The sequence below is a fragment of the Pseudonaja textilis genome, chromosome 3 (assembly GCF_049901715.1).
Source record: "Pseudonaja textilis isolate UNSWEBS1 chromosome 3, rPseTex1.2, whole genome shotgun sequence".
NCBI classification, from domain to species: domain Eukaryota; kingdom Metazoa; phylum Chordata; class Lepidosauria; order Squamata; family Elapidae; genus Pseudonaja; species Pseudonaja textilis.
In genome coordinates this window covers 196,408,072-196,424,754 of record NC_141992.1, presented here as the reverse complement: position 1 = coordinate 196,424,754, position 16,683 = coordinate 196,408,072, and the positions used below count along the sequence as shown (strand labels likewise).

Sequence of the window (16,683 nt, the reverse complement as noted above, 5' to 3'; positions counted from 1 at the left end):
GATGGAGAGATTGATCTGCCCTGCTGCCCCTGACTTCTCCTCAGAGTTCGCCAGGGATTGTCCCGCTTTCTTCCAAATCCAAGACTTTCCAAGGGTGTCCAATACTTGCAACCTGTTTTCTTCTTTTACCTCTTAAGAGGATATTTTAAAGCGGGCCACATTCAGCCTCTTGAACTCTTAATATTTGCATTTGTCAACTGAATCACACAAGGTTGCCAAAATAAGATGCAGCAAAGAATGCACTAGATAAGTTGAGATCAGAAATATTAGTAGGTTTCAAATCCCATTCCTTCCCCTCCCCTTCCCTCTCTCCTTTTTCCCTCCCCCTTTCTTTCTTCCCTTCCTCCTTGCTTCTTTCCTTCTTCCCTATCCTTCTCCTTCCCTCCTTCCCTCTTTCTGTTTCTCTTCCTCCATCATGCTTGCCTGCCTACTTTACCTACCTACTTACTTACTTATTTCCTTCCTTCCTTCCTTCCTTCCTTCCTTCCTTCCTTCCTTCCTTCCTCCCTATCTTCTTCCCCTTCCTTTATTTTGTTTCTCTTCCTCCATCTTTCCTGCCTGCCTACCTTACCTACCATCTTCCTTCCTTTGCCCTCTGCTTCCTTCCTGTCTTCTTTCCCTCAGTTCCTTCCTTCCTTCCTTCCTTCCTTCCTGTCTTCTTTCCCTCACTTCCTTCCTTCCTTCCTTCCTTCCTTCCTTCCTTCACTTGCTTCCTTCCTTCCTGTCTTCTTTCCCTCACTTCCTTCCTTCCTTCCTTCCTTCCTTCCTTCTTTTTTTTTTCTGTAAATGTAAATCACGTGACCATGGAGATGCTATCCCTTTGTTAATGCTCGGAGAACAGGACATAATTTAAGGGAAGAAAAATGTAACGGTAACTTTGGAATTTTAACTGGACCCAATTTTCTGAGCTTGCACAGCACATGGACATCCCAAATTCCTGATACTCCATGGTGATATATAGTTGGCTACTTTTGCTTTGTTTTTTTTCTTCTATGGTGCAAACACGAGTAGGATGTGGCCCCCTGTATGAATCTTTAAACTGTGGTTTAAGTAAATGAAGCTTAGCGTATTGTTTGAATGCTAGTTATGCTTTGTTTACCCATAGTTTACTAAATGAACCGCAGCTGTGGTTGGATTTTGCAAGCCATAAATGATGACTTTCAAACTGAAGTTACTAGGTCTACACAATATAGGAGAATAACCATATATACCGGTATAATATGTGTGTATATGTGTGTGTATATATGTTTACATATATGTATATGTATGTATATATATATAATATATATGTATATATGTAATCTTACATGGGAAAAGACCCGAACACCACCTAGACCGAAATATATATGTATATTGTGTGTGTGTGTGTGTGTGTGTGTGTGTGTGTGTTTTCATAGATTTTCACGGGTACAGGTATGCAGGTCTTGGTGTGTTCGGGTCTTTTCCCGTGTAAGATTCAGAGCATGCCATGAACACATATCCAGGCCTCAAACTCGGAGCCAAATCAAAACTCTGAACGTCACATCACAGCCACCCTCTCAGGATATCCCATCACAGAACTCAGGAGGTTACACCACAAAACCTCAGGAGGTTGCAACACAGCCAACGACCCAGGAGATTACAGCACAAGACCCAAGATGTAACAACAATAGAACTCAGAAGGTCATCACACAGCCCAGTTTTCAGTTTTAAAACTGAAACAACTGTAAAAGTCTGACTCACAGATGAACACAATACAGAAGCCTGATGATGGCAGATGAGATTCTGCCGAAACGTTGCTACAACTTTAAAAGCACAACTACAATGACGTGGGAAAATACCTGAACAAAGCTGAATACCACTCATATACATACATATACATATACATATACATATACACATATACACATACACATACAGATACATACATACATACATATTACAAACTATTCTAAAAATATGAGTTCCAGATAAAACTGTGAAAAAAGAGACAGACATCCCGATCTCTGGAACTAAAAAATTATATTGCTCACTAAGCTTTTGTTAGTGTAAAACTTCCATTAAGAAGATATGTGCCGTTATATAACAGTGGCCATTGGCCAGTGTATGTGTATGTATACACACACACACACACACACACACACACACACACACATGGCTAGGATACATACATACATACATACATACATACATACATACACATTACAAATAGATAGATAGGGAGGGAGGGAGAGAGAGAGGTAGCAAGGGAGATAGATAGATAGATAGATAGATAGATAGATAGATAGATAGATAGATAGATAGATAGATAGATAGATAGAATATGTGATGTGTATATCACAATGTAGCATAGCACATTGTACAAACCAAGCCTTCATTTGAGCTGAGCCGTCAGATATTATGTTTATATCATATTTGTTTATATCAAAGATTGACATAGTCTTAACAAGCATCTTTAAACTGGAGCTTGCCAACAGTTAGGACAATTTTGAGCTGTGTTAGAATTAGGCAACGATTGCTGGCACATTTTTCTTACAAAAAAAGTCAAGGTCAGTTTTAAAGATGCCACTCAACTGCAACAGTTGAGAAACAGGAAAATATTGTTGTTGTTTTTATCACAGACTACTAGTTACCTTTATTTATTTCTGCAATCAGCTGAATCCATAAGATGGAGAAGGAGCCTTCCCTTCCTGCTTCCATTCTTTCTTTCTTCCTTTTTCTTCCTTCCTTCCTTTCTTTGTATTTTTTCTTTCCTTCCTTCCTTTTCTTCCTTCTTTCTTTTTTCCATCCTTCCTCCTAGCCTCCCTCCCTTCATCCAGCAAAACATATAACGGCAAAAACAGAGGGAATCAAACAAGTACAATATATTAATATCTCGCAAAATAAATCACTGTTTTTTCCCTCCTCTGAGGATTTTGTTCCATTACAGAACCCCCGATCCCGCTTGGTCGGTTTCCTTGCGTTGACTGGTTCTAAGCGGTTTCCGCTTGCATTACATGGATGGTGGTTGTTCTTTCAGATCCAGGTTTTTGGAATGCCAGATGTTACAACATCTTCTCCCTGGAAGCAGACATCTGGATTTGCCCTCTCTGTCTGGCACCAGCTGGTGTGTAATATGCCTTGTGTTTCATCCTATCAGCCCCAGATGTGACATGCTCAGATGGCAGCAATAAGGGCATGATCCCTATTTTTTTTTTCCAAACCAGGAAGAGTGCCAACTCTTTGAGTCTTCCCACAATGGCCTACCAGCTTGCCCATGCCATCAGCTATCAGACAATGCTGTCCAATAAAGCCATCCATGATTTATTACTCTTAAATGACAGGAGCGGATTCCAGGAGCTGATGGCTGCTGACAGAGGGAATCCAATTAACCTGAATAACTATCTTGATTGTGGCCCAATTAACGTTGGCTGCCAAGTGTCAGAAGTGAAGGCCCAGCTAATAGAATTGTCTCATTAATTCACAGCGGAAGAGTTGGGCATGTCCCAATACTATCACCTTTGCTTTTTTTTTATTAGGGTTTTTGTCTTCTATGCTATACTAGAGATGTAGTCATCATGTATCTTAAAAAATTATTTTAATTTATCCTAATTCTTTCTTTCTTCAGAAATGATGTCAAGTTGAAGGAGGATTTTTTTTCCGATTACAATGTTTCTCAGATTTGTCCACTTTGAAGAGGTGTGGATTTCAACTGCCAGAATTCTGCCAGGAAATTCTGGGAATTGAAGTCCACACAACTGGACAACGTCAAGAACACTACGCTCAAAGAGATTCTCAGTCATCCAGGTCATGGTTGTCCCGAAGGTGCTTTTTTCATCGGCAACTGGGCTTCATTTTTTTTTCCTCGAAGAGGTTTCGCTTCTCATCCAAGAAGCTTCTTCTCTTCTTCAGATCAGTTCTTCAGAACTGAAGAAGCTTCTTGGATGAGAAGTGAAACCTCTTCAGGAAAAAACAAAGTCCAGTTGCCTGTTGAAAAAGCACTTTGGGGACTGCGTTAAAATAATCCCTAATGAATTTTGTGGATGTCCATTAACATGTTACTACTTCTTATCCCTTTTTTCCTTGAGAAACTAGAATTCCCGGGGTCTAGTTTTTTGGCCAACAATCTGGTTTCCAGACCAGGCTGGGCTGCTCACTGTCAGGAGATTCCTCCTCTCGTTTTAGGTTGTTTCTCTCCTTGATTAGTTTCCATCTATTGCTTCTTGTTGTCCCTTCAGATGGTTTCGAGAATAGCTTGACTCCCTTTGTGGCAGACCCTGAGATATTGGAACACTGCTATCATGTCATCCCAAGTCCTCCTTTTCATCAAGCTAGACATACCCATATTCCAGCAACTGTTCTTTGTATGTTTTAGCCTCCACCTCCCTAATCATCTTTGTTGCTCTTCTCTGCACTCTTTCTAGAGTCTCAACATCTTTTTTTTTATATTGTACTGGTCAATAATGGATGCAGGATTCCAAGTGTGGCAATGGATAGAAACTAATCAAGGAGAGAAGCAACCTAGAACTAAGGAGAAATTTCTTGACAGTGAGAACAATTAATCAGTGGAACAACTTGCCTCCAGAAGTTGTGGATGCTCCAACACTGGAAGGTTTTAAAAAGATGTTGGATAACCATTTGTCTGAAGTGGTGTAGGGCTTCCTGCCTAAGCAGGGGGTTGGACTAGAAGACCTCCAGGGTCCCTTCCAACTCTGTTTATTCTCTTCTTTTCTATTCCAATCTAATATTCTGTTCTGTTGTCTTCTATTCTATTTCAATCTACTGTTCTGTTGTCCTCTCTTCTCTTCTATTCCAGTCTAATGTTCTCTTCTCTTCTCTTCTCTTCTCTTCTCTTCTCTTCTCTTCTCTTCTCTTCTCTTCTCTTCTCTTCTCTTCTCTTCTCTTCTATTCTATTCTATTCTATTCTATTCTATTCTATTCCTATGCTAACATATTCTATTCTATTCTATTCTATTCTATTCTATTCTATTCTATTCTATTCTATTCTATTCTGTTCCAATCTATTCTATTCTATTCCTATTCTTATCCACTCCACTCCACTCCACTGCACTCCACTCCACTCTACTCTACTCTACTCTGTTCTTGTCTATGGACAAGAATTTGTCTGAAATGGTACAGGGTTTCTTGCCTGAGCCAAGGGTTGGACTAGAAGACCTCCAAGGTCCCTTCCCACTCTGTTACTCTGTTACCGCCGAACTTCTCTCACCGAGAGCTTACGTAAAAAGCAGAGTTGATTATGCATCCTGAGATTTAAAATAAACACTTCTATGAAAGATGGGATTTCTTTTTTTTTTTTGTAGCTTGCGGTGATGCCACTGAGATTTTTGAAAAGCAGGTGCTGGAGGCATTCTATGCAAATCCAGCGTGGATAATAATAAGAACGTGATTCACACTCTCTCCTGTATCTACCTGGCTAATTATGTTAGGTAGGTAAAGAGGGTGGAGAGAGATAGCTGTCTAATATATCACTCACATAAATTGTGGTGGGGCTTATTGGGTGGGTGGGGGTGAACTTTAGGCCTCAAGGAAATCTGCAGCACTTGCAGGCGAGGCTAAAAAGCAGTGCAGGGATTTTTCAACTTGCAGCAGTTCATTTAATGACCATTCAACACAGGCAATCCTTGACTTACAACAGCTCGGTTGGTTGACTGAAGTTAGAATGGCACTGCAAAAATGGACGTATAACTGTTTTTCATTCTTACGATCTTTGCAACATGCTTATGGTGACGTGATCCAAAGGCAGATTTTTGGCAACGGATTCGTATTTATGATGGTTGCAGTGTCCCTTGGGGTCATGTGATTCCCTTTTGCAGCCTTCTGACAAGCAAAGCCAGTGGGGAAGACAGATTCACTGTACACTTAGCAATTGTAGTGATTTGATAAGGCTGGCAGACTTCAACACCCAGAATTCCACAGCCATCAACCTGGCAATTTAAAGACTGGCAGACTTCAATTCCCAGAATTCCTCAGACAAACCTGGCAATTTAAAGACTGGCAGACTTCAACTCCCAGAATTCCTCAGACAAACCTGGCAATTTAAAGACTGGCGGACTTCAACTCCCAGAATTCCTCAGACAAACCTGGCAATTTAAAGACTGGCAGACTTCAACTCCCGGAATTCCTCAGACAACAATCTGGTAACTTTAAGACTGGTGGACTTAAAACTCCCAGAATTCCTCAGACAAACTTGGCAAGGAATTCTGGGAGTGGAAGTCCACAAGTCTTAAAGTTGCCAAGTTTGGAAACCACTTGTCCGACCTAGGGAGTCAATTCAAGGAAAACAAATTCCCATCCGGTGCAAGATTTAAAAAAATAAATAAAATGAAATTAAAATGTGTCACAAGATCTCTCGCTAACTCCATTTTGAATTCCAAAGAGAGATGGATTTGCTTTTTCTTTTAATCGGTGGGAAAGAGATACGTTAAGCTCAACACATTTTTTTTGTCCCTAGGTCCTTTCTCCCAGATGTCATCCTCTGGCTGTCAGAATTCTGCGACTGGCCGCAAAACCAAGATCGGTTTTCCCGTTCAGGGGATTAGCAAAATAAATTCATTTGTGCAATAGTTGCTTCCATATAATTTAACTTCCATCTCATAATTCTCGCTGGGGTCTCATCCATTCTTTGGGGATGTCCTTCAGGATTAACACTTTCCCTGTCCTGACAGCTTCATTTAGCATTCAGATTTTTTTTTGTTTTGTTTATGTAATCTCTTTAGCTTTAATCCACTTTTTTTGGGGGGGCGGGGGTAATCCGTTTTGCTTTGGGTCCCTCCTTCCAGCCCCACCACCCTCAATCTCGAATAAGTGAGTATCTGAGTGATTCTGACAGAGTTCGAGGAAGGGTTTTAAAAAGAGTTTTCTTTTCAAATTTAATGCAGGGCTCAGAATTTAATTGCATGCGTCGGGAGTCTGCCTAATGTATGGGAATGGAGAATTCATTTGGAAAGTTACATGCTTTATCGGGGTTGTGTGTCAGTCTCTTGCTGAATGACTTTCTGGTTAACAGCTCTTTGATCTAGCAATTAGTGAATATCTCAGAAGTGGTTTCATTCCCTGTTGCGCATTTCAGACTGTCAGTTTGCTGCAACAATATTTCTTCTCGCATTTTCGATGTATTTGATTTTCTTTACACACACACACACACCCAAAAAAAACCTGTATTTTTTGATTTCTGTGTGTTTATTCTAATTTAGTAGCTACATTTATTTCTGTAGAGGGTAAGTTACAATATGGGCTGTACTTTTCTCCTGGAATAAATTTCCTTCCTCACATTATTCCACTTATCAAGGCTACCAGAGGAAGGGAAGGGAAGGAAGGGAAGGGAAAGGGAAAGGAAAGGAAAGGAAAGGAAAGGAAAGGAAAGGAAAGGAAAGGAAAGGAAAGGAAAGGAAAGGAGGAAAGGAGAGGGGAAAAAGGAAAGGAAAGGAAAGGAAAGGAAAAGAGTGGAGGAAAGGAAAGAAAGGAAAGGAAAGGAAAGGAAAGGAAAGGAAAGGAAAGGAAAGGAAAGGAAAGGAAAGGAGTGGGGGAAAGGAAAGGAATGGAAAGGAAAGGAAAGGAAAGGAAAGGAAAGGAAAGGTGTGTGAGAGTGAGAGAGAAACAGAGTGGGAGGGAAGAATGGAAAGGAGGGAGGGAGGAAGAAAAAGTGTATGAGAGAAAGAGAGAGGGAAGGAAGAATGGAAAGATGGAAGGAAGGAAGGAAATGTGTGGGAGGAAAGAAGGAAGGGAGGGAGGAAATGTGTGAGAGTGGGAGGGAGGGAGGAAAGTGTGGGAGGAAAGAAGGAAGGAAGTGTGAGAATGAAAGGGGTTAAGAGTGGAAAGATACATAGAAGGAAGAAAGGAAATGTGTGAGAAGAAGGAAGGAAGAGAGAGAGAAGGGAGAGTGAGAGAGAAAGGGAGGGAGAGAAGAATGGAAAGATGGAATGAATTATGTGAGAGGAAGGAAGGAAGGAAGATAACGAAGATTGGAAAATAAATGAGTTAATGGCAATAATTCTGATTTCTCTTTTAGTGACGTTGTCAGAAAACCAATCCATTTGCTATGAAAGGCAGGACTAGGCTCAAAATCTAAGACCTTGAGTGACAGGCATTGTCTCTTTAGCTGTGGAAGAGGCATAATTTCCACCCTTCCTTTAGGTTTTAAGCTATTTCTCTCCTTCCTTTTATTTTATCACTGGGTAGTCCGGTTTCCTTCATTTGACCGTCGTGATATATTTCCATGCTCAAATCCGACTGGTTATCAGATGTCAAATTTCTTTGCCATTTCCATCGGATTCCCAAATGCAAGAATCACGAATGTGATTCAGAGAAGCAGGGAAAACATCCCACTAACTCAAGCTAAATAATTCAGTTTATATTTAATGGAATCGTGCGATAGTGAGCTGGGCGGTCTGTACATTTAATAAATTAAAAAAGGAGTTGCAGATTATGGTCTAATGGTTACACAAATGTCAAATAATGGTTCGTGCAGCTTGGCCAGGTTTTTTTTCTATATCCGGGAGAGATTGATCTAGCTTGAATGCCATTGTAAAAAAAAAAAAAAAAAAAACCAACCCAGTTGCTGATTTAAATCAATATTCCCCCACTTTAAAAAGGTAGGGAAAATAGTTAATATTGTTGGCCTTTGCGAACTCCAGAGCTGAAGCAATGATTTAACAACAAAGTGGTGTTAACTTGTGAAGGAAACTTTCTTCAAAGGTCAGGAACAAACAGGTGAATGTCTTTTTAAGATGTAAAAGGTTACCTTCCTTTTTTGCTTGGAAACCAACCCCTGACTTGACTCCCAAATGAGAGGGTAATAACAGGAACATAGATCTGATTAAAGGCAACAATGAAAGGTATAATATTTGATTCGGTTCAGGCTATATGGGAAGCCATAGAGAAAGAGAAGCAATTTTGGAAGGAAGGAAAATATGTGAGAGGGAGGAAGGGAAGGGAAGGGAAGGGAAGGGAGGAAGGAAGGAAGGAAGGAAGGAAGGAAGGAAGGAAGGAAGGAAGGAAGGAAGGAAGGAAGGAAGATGAATAGGAGGGAGGAGAGGAAGAAAATGTGTGAGAGGGAGGGGAGAAAGGGAAGAAGGAAGAAGATGGATAGGAAAGAAGGAAATGCATGAGAGGGAGGGAAGGAAGTGTTAGTGTTTGGGGACAAACCCCCAAACAGAATGTGCAGCAGCAGTCAAGCCAGGCAGCCAAATGAGAGAGGAAGGGCCCTAGAGTTTACACACACTGATGACAAAAACACTGTAGTTTAAATAGTTGTTTAATCCAATTAGAGTTTAAACATTGTCAATCAGTCCATATGTCATTCACAAATATATCCATTCAGTAACTTAGTCCAGTTACAAGTCAGTTCTATATCCTTATCTTCTTGTAAAGATATCTTCTCCTCTGATACCTTTCCTTTTGAAGACAACGCTTGAGTATTCACAGGATATCAGCACATCAATGAAATAGTCCTTTCGTTCAGGTATTCAAACAGTTGTAGCAAACAGTAGCAAACTAAACAGTAGCAAGCAGATAACAAGCAGAGAGAGATTACGTTTCTCTTACTGCCTTTTATTGCCGTTTGTAACCGCACCCTTAATTAGTTAATTACAAGCAGTTTGGTGCTTAAAGCTACAAGTTACAAACATCCAAACCTTGGTTTATATATTTATTCACCCAAACTTAGTTGGTGTATCATTGTTATACCCAACATTCTCCCCTTTTGGGTGATATAAATATATAATACCCTTACAATCTAAAACCATACTTTACACAACTCTCTTGGTGCTTAAAGGCACCTTGGGCTTTAGTAAAGTTATCAGCTATATTGTCCTCCGACATACAGTACTCCAGCTGTATCATATTACTTTTTACAGATTGTCTAACGTTTAAGTACCTTAAATCGGTATGCTTGCTCCTAGTTTTTACTGCAATATTTGTGGCCATTTGAATTGCTGCCTGATTATCTTCATGTACAATTATAGGATAATTTACAGTTAATCCCATGTCACTCATCATCTGCTTATACATGATTAATTCAGTACATAATAACGACAAACAAGAGAATTCTGCTTCCATAGTGGACAAACTTATATGCTGTTGTCTTATTGACTTCCAACTTATTAATGTCTTACCCAGCATTATGGCTGTTCCCGAAGTCGACTTTCTTGTGTCTCTTTCTGATGCAAAACTAGCATCTGCATAAGCACTTAGTATTAGATCACCTTTTGGTTCTAGATACAGTGCATGATGTAATGTTCCTTTAAGATATCTCAAAATTCTCTTTAATGCTTTCCAATGACATTGCAGTGGATCATTATTATGTCGCGCCAGTTGATTAACACCATAAGCTATATCTGGCCTTGACCAATTGCTAATGTATGATAAGCTACCAATCAAAGATTGATATATTACCTTATCAAACTTGGGACTTTGAGCATCCATTTTGCAAATATCCTGACTCATTGGAGTCTTTGCAGTCTTACAAAGTTCCATCTTATAATCTATTAGCAATTTAGATATCTTATCCTCCTGAGATATCTTAAAACCTTTCTGTGTTTTCAGTATATTCAAACCTAGATATTTCTTTATCTCCCCTAATTGCTTGATTTTTATTTTCTTAGCTAATGATGCTATTATTTTATTGGCTTCATCATTAGTTTCTGTAATCAAAGCAATATCATCTGTAAATAATAGTAATAATGATATTTTCCCATTTGTCTCCCTTTTAAATAGACATGGATCGGCTAAACCAGCTTTAAACCCTATATTGTTTAGTTCCTTTACAATATACTGGTTCCATTCATAGCCTGATTGTTTAAGACCATAGAGGCTCTTTTTTAACAACCAATAATCATTATTATTTTCACCTTTAAATCCAATAGGTTTTTCATGTATACAGTATGTCTTAGTGGAGCGTGCAAGTAAGCAGTTTCTACATCTAGATGGTTGACTATATATTTCTTACTTGCTGCCCACACTAAAGCTGCCCTTAATGTTGCTGCTTTAAGGCTAGGTGCAAATACCTCATCATAGTCATTGGCATTTTGCCTAAAACCTTGGGCTACTAATCGTGCCTTATGGATTATATTACCATCTTTTTCAGTTTTTATCTTAAAAATCCATTTGCAGCCAATGGGTTTTATATCAACAGGTAATCTCGCATTTTCATATACTTCCATATCCTTTAAGGATTTCAATTCCTTATTCATTGCTGCATACCAATTTTCCTTATCTTTAGTAGGATACATTTTTATTTCATCTACAGTATATGGAACTTTATTAATCTGGCACACTGTGTTAGCCTGGTATCTATCAGGCGGTCTAGATATTCGTGTAGTTCTTCTGGGAATCACAGGGCTTGTATGAGGACTTTTTTAAATTACTACCTGTTCCTGTTCCTCAGCTTGCTCAGCTATTGGTATTATTTCTTCCTTTATGGGCTCTATCTCTGCCTGTATTTCTCTCTTTACTTTATTCTTAAAGTTACAGGGATAATTAATGGGATTTCTATAGGATTCAATAATTACTTCTTTATTGTTATCCTGTTCTAACTTATCCCATCCTACGTGCTCTAGAAATTGGGCATTGGCACTGCATAACACCTTAGATGTGCCTTTCTCCCAAAATCTATATGCCCTATGGTTTGCTTGGTAACCAACGAAGAATAATTGTTTAGCTCTGTGTTGCCCTTTACGCCTGAGTTGTGTAGGGATATGCACCCATGCTGGTGCACCAAATGTGTGCAGGTGACTCAGATCAGGCTTCCTGCCATGCCACATGGTGAATGGTATTTCACCAGTAGTTGTGTTAACAACGTTGTTCAATATGTTATTAGCACACATTGTGTCCTCCCCCCACAAAGAATCAGGTAATCCAGAATCAGTTAACATCGTTCTAACCATTGCCTGTAGTGTTTGGCCTCTTCTCTCAATAAATGTGTTGTGTTGTGGTCTGTATGGTGCAGATTTCTTGTGCTCTATTCCAGCTACCTTTAATCTATTCTGGAATTTGCTGTTAACAAATTCCGTACCATTATCTGTCACTAGGGTTATCAATTGCCGTTTAGTCTTTCTTTCTGCAAATTTTAACCAGTCGAAGAAATGTTGATATGTTTCAGTTTTGCTTTTCATTAGGTAGCAAAACCCATATCTAGAATAATGGTCCATAATGCTCAGTATATATCGAGCACCCCCCATACTGGGTTTCTTTGGACCTATAATGTCTGCAAATACTACTTCTAAAGGTTCTTTAGTTTTGAAACCATTTAGCCTATTTGCAGGCAATATTTTACTCTTATCTTCACAGCAGACATTACAACGCAAATATTTATCACAAGGTTTTAACCTTATTCCATCAGATAACACTACTGTACGTTTTAGCATTTTAAAATTTATATGCCCCAAACGCCTATGCAATAAATGGATACATTCATTATGAGGCTTTATATTGTTAAATACAGTCTGTGCCTCCCCTTTCTTACTATCATGTAATACATACAATGTTCCATTTAAAGCTGCAGTTACCTTTTTGTTATCTTTTTCAATTATGCAATTATTATCCTTAAATGTAATTACATAACCTAGTTTGTCTAATACCCTTACAGAAAGCAAGTTCACCTTTAACTGTGGTACATACAACATTTTTATATCCTGGTTTAAGCATGGACAGTATACAATACCTTCTCCCTTGGCCTTGAGGTTCCAGCCATTAGCAAGTGGTATATGTTGAGAGCTTGTAGACATTTTTATAAATTTTGTCTTATCTCTCGTGATGCAGTGGGATGCACCACTGTCCACCACCCATAAATCATTCTTCACATCACAGTTGCTAAACGTGGCTAGTTCAAAGGATTTCTTTGGCTTTTTTACATTCTGGCGTTTTTCTTTTCTGCAGAATCTTGCCAAATGTCCTCTGCCTCCACAATTAAAACACCTTTTAATTGTGTATGCCGTCGAAGATAAATTCTCTTCTTCCGGGTGCTGTAATTTACTTAGTTGGTTTCTTTCAAGCTTTGAAGATAATTTCTCTTCTTTATTAGGTTTATCTTCTCTCAGCTGGTCACGTTCACTCCTTCTTCTGGCTTCTTCTAATAGCCTGCCGGTAATCTCAGTTAATGATAAACTATCTTTTGGCAATACTTCTAAGGCAGTCACATAATCATCATAACTTTGATCTAATGAAGACAGTATGATGTATACTTGTTGCAACTCATTAAATATAAGCTCTTTTTCTTGTAATTCCTGAAAAATGCTCTTCATACAATTTAAATGAGTTAACATGTCTCCATTCTTCTGAAGATGTGTTCGAAATAGTTTGCGTGTAAGATATATATGAGCTCCTACACTGTCCCGAATGTATATCTTCCTGAGGTTCTCCCAGCAGTTCGCAGCGTTTTCCTCTCCACGGATATGGATAAGTTGCTGGTCAGAGAGAGACAGTCCTATGATGCATAAAGCCTGCTCATTCTTTCGTATATAGTCTTGTATCTTTTTGTCATCCTCCTCAACATTAGGATCTAAGTTAGTCACATCTGGTGGGTTTGTTATTATGTCCCACAAACCTTCTCTTTGTAGAAGTAAACTACATTTCATTGACCATGAAACATAGTTTGTTCCATCTAGTCTGGATATCATGGACAGATTTGGCAAATTTACTTGTGCCATTGTTCTTCAGGTAAACAACTATTTAAAAATCAATGAAAAAAACAGTTTGTTTTTACAGTAATATGCAACTCACTCCAACTCTCACTGCTATATCATGGTTAGTTAGACTGTGCTCACTGGGCCCATAACCAATGTTAGTGTTTGGGGACAAACCCCCAAACAGAATGTGCAGCAGCAGTCAAGCCAGGCAGCCAAATGAGAGAGGAAGGGCCCTAGAGTTTACACACACTGATGACAAAAACACTGTTTGTAGTTTAAATAGTTGTTTAATCCAATTAGAGTTTAAACATTGTCAATCAGTCCATATGTCATTCACAAATATATCCATTCAGTAACTTAGTCCAGTTACAAGTCAGTTCTATATCCTTATCTTCTTGTAAAGATATCTTCTCCTCTGATACCTTTCCTTTTGAAGACAACGCTTGAGTATTCACAGGATATCAGCACATCAATGAAATAGTCCTTTCGTTCAGGTATTCAAACAGTTGTAGCAAACAGTAGCAAACAAAACAGTAGCAAGCAGATAACAAGCAGAGAGAGATTACGTTTCTCTTACTGCCTTTTATTGCCGTTTGTAACCGCACCCTTAATTAGTTAATTACAAGCAGTTTGGTGCTTAAAGCTACAAGTTACAAACACCCAAACCTTGGTTTATATATTTATTCACCCAAACTTAGTTGGTGTATCATTGTTATACCCAACAGGGAGGAAGAAATGTGAAGGAGGGAGGAAGAAAAGAGAAAGAAGAAAGAAAAGAGAAAGAAGAAAGAAAAGAGAAAGGGAGTAAGGAAGCAAGATGGATATGGAAGAAGAGAAAGAAAGGAAGGAAGGAAGATGGATAGGAGGGAGGGAGGAGAGGAAGGAAATGTGTGAGAGGGAGGGGAGAAAGGAAAGAAGGAAGAAGATGGATAGGAAAGAAGGAAATGCATGAGAGGGAGGGAAGGAAGGAAGAAATGTGAAGGAGGGAGGAAGAAAAGAAAGAAGAAAGAAAAGAGAAAGGGAGTAAGGAAGCAAGATGGATATGGAAGAAGAGAAAGAAAGGAAGGAAGAAGATGGATAGGAGGAGGGAGGGAAGGAAATGTGTCTGAGGGAGGGGAGGAAGGAAAGAAGGAAGAAGATGGATAGGAAGGAAGGAAATGTGTGAGAGGGAGGGAGGGAAGAAAGGAAGAAATATGAGAGGGAGGGAGGGAGGAAGAAAAGAAAAATAAGAAAGGAGAAAAAGGGTGTAAGGAAGGAGGATGGATATGGAAGAAGAGAAAGGAAGGAAGGAAGAAGATGGGTAGGAGGAGAGAGAAAATGTGTGAAATGTGTGAGAAAGAAAGAAATATGTGAGAGGGAGGGAGTGAGGAAGGAAGGAAGGAAGGAAGGAAGGAAGGAAGGAAGGAAGGAAGGAAGGAAGGAAGGAAGGAAGGAAGGAAAGAAGGAAGATAGATAACGAAGAGATCTTCATTATCAGTCTCTCTTGAGATAGAATTAAGGAGGAAAGTGTCAGTAGCATTTATTTATTAACATTTATTAACATAAATCACACAATCCCCGACTCAAGTATACCAGAGATTGTAAAAAAAAAAAAATAGTAGGAGCTTCTAGAGACCCACAACTAGAGGCAAGTCCAGATTGGTGCCTCTGGTGCCTCTTTCTTTTTATACATGTGTGTTAATACTTAAGAGGGAAAAACATGTCCCTTGTCCACCTGTCCCATGGTTCACGAAGCCACTTTCCTCCCCTCCTTTAGAGCACATCAAGACTTCTTGGTGTTCTGTTTGTCCCATCCTGAGTGTTGACTTTCATTTCTTGCCTTTGTCTTCCTAAGCGGCGAGCAAGGAGAGTGAAATGTTGTGTTATCTCCGCCGGGCTGGTCGTTCTTCTGATCTTCATCATCGTCCTCTCCGTTTCCATCAAGAAATAAACCCAGCTGGTTTTCACAGGTAGGATTCTGATGCGTTCGGTAGACTCGCAGAGTTGACCATTGGTCACAGCAGTGGGAAGTCAGTGAGGAATGGGAAGCATGACAGGGTCAACCACAGATCTAAAATGAAGGTCCTCGACTTACAACTCATAGGTTGTCCTGTTGCATCTTTGCATGGACTCAAGGCTACTTCCCTGCTTGACCCCTTCTTCCTTTCAGACTAGGAGATTCCCAACCTATGACCTGTTCCGGAATGGTCCTCTTCCACCCATGCCAAAGACCATTGGAACGGAATTGGAATGGAACCAATTATCTCTAAAGCCAAGGTGAAGTAGGGCTCCCATGGCATTTTTCCTACGCTAGAAATGATTTGCCAGAAAGATGGCCGAGCCAGCTGTTATTCTTAATTTTTAAAAGCAGAAAATGCACCATTGACTCTTCAGCTCAATGAACACAGAAGAGTCAAGTGTACTTTGGGTTTGATAAGTCCGTGTTGCTGCTTTGCAAGATACTTTCTTTTTATGTGCCTTCTCCTTCCCTGGAACAGCATGAATGTGAAGAAGTAGAAAGTAAGAAAAGTAGGGGGGGAGTAGGAATAGGCGAAAGAAGAGGAAGGAGGAGGAGGAGGAGAAGAACCAACCACCTGTTGGAGGAGGAGAAGGAGACCAAAGGATGGGTCACCTTTTGGGAAGAAGAGGAGGAGGAGGAGGAGAAAGAAGAAGAGGAGGAAGAAGAGGAGGAGGAAGAAATAGTTTGTTCTAGCCCCTCATTTTCCAAGTAGTAAATTATGGACAGTTATAGACATTTATGGTCATTCTCCTCCTCCTCCTCTTCACAAACCCCATTCTGTTCTAACACTGATGATGTTACTTAATTGCATCATGAAACATCTGCAAGAAAACAAGTAACTTCAGAGCACACCAGGTAATTCACAGTCCTCCTTCTATCCTTCCTCCGCCACCGCCTCCCCCTGTAGACCCCACTCTCTTTTAGCACTGATGATGTTTATCTGGTTGAGTAATGTAACATCTGTAGCAAAACAACCAAGCTTTGAGAGCACCAAGAACCCCACCTGTCTCCTTGGGGTTACCTTCCCTGAGTCAGAGAGGAACCAATCTGAGCCTCTCCTTATCACTATTTCCCTTCCCTAGG

The 16,683-nt window shown here is 39.8% G+C and overlaps 1 protein-coding gene across 6 annotated transcripts in view; it reads left to right on the top strand.

Annotated features, from left to right (window-relative positions):
- Positions 1-16,683, top strand: part of TSNARE1 (t-SNARE domain containing 1) — a 271,228-nt gene that overhangs the window by 234,942 nt on the left and 19,603 nt on the right. For 2 of the 6 annotated variants that reach the window (XM_026715999.2, XM_087931807.1), the window contains one exon: positions 15,436-15,550. The exons of the other annotated variants lie outside the window; for them this stretch is intronic. In XM_026715999.2, coding sequence (XP_026571784.1) covers positions 15,436-15,531 — 96 coding nt within the window. In that variant the 3' untranslated portion in view covers positions 15,532-15,550. The remainder of the gene's footprint in view (positions 1-15,435; positions 15,551-16,683) is intronic. 6 annotated transcript variants of the gene reach the window in all.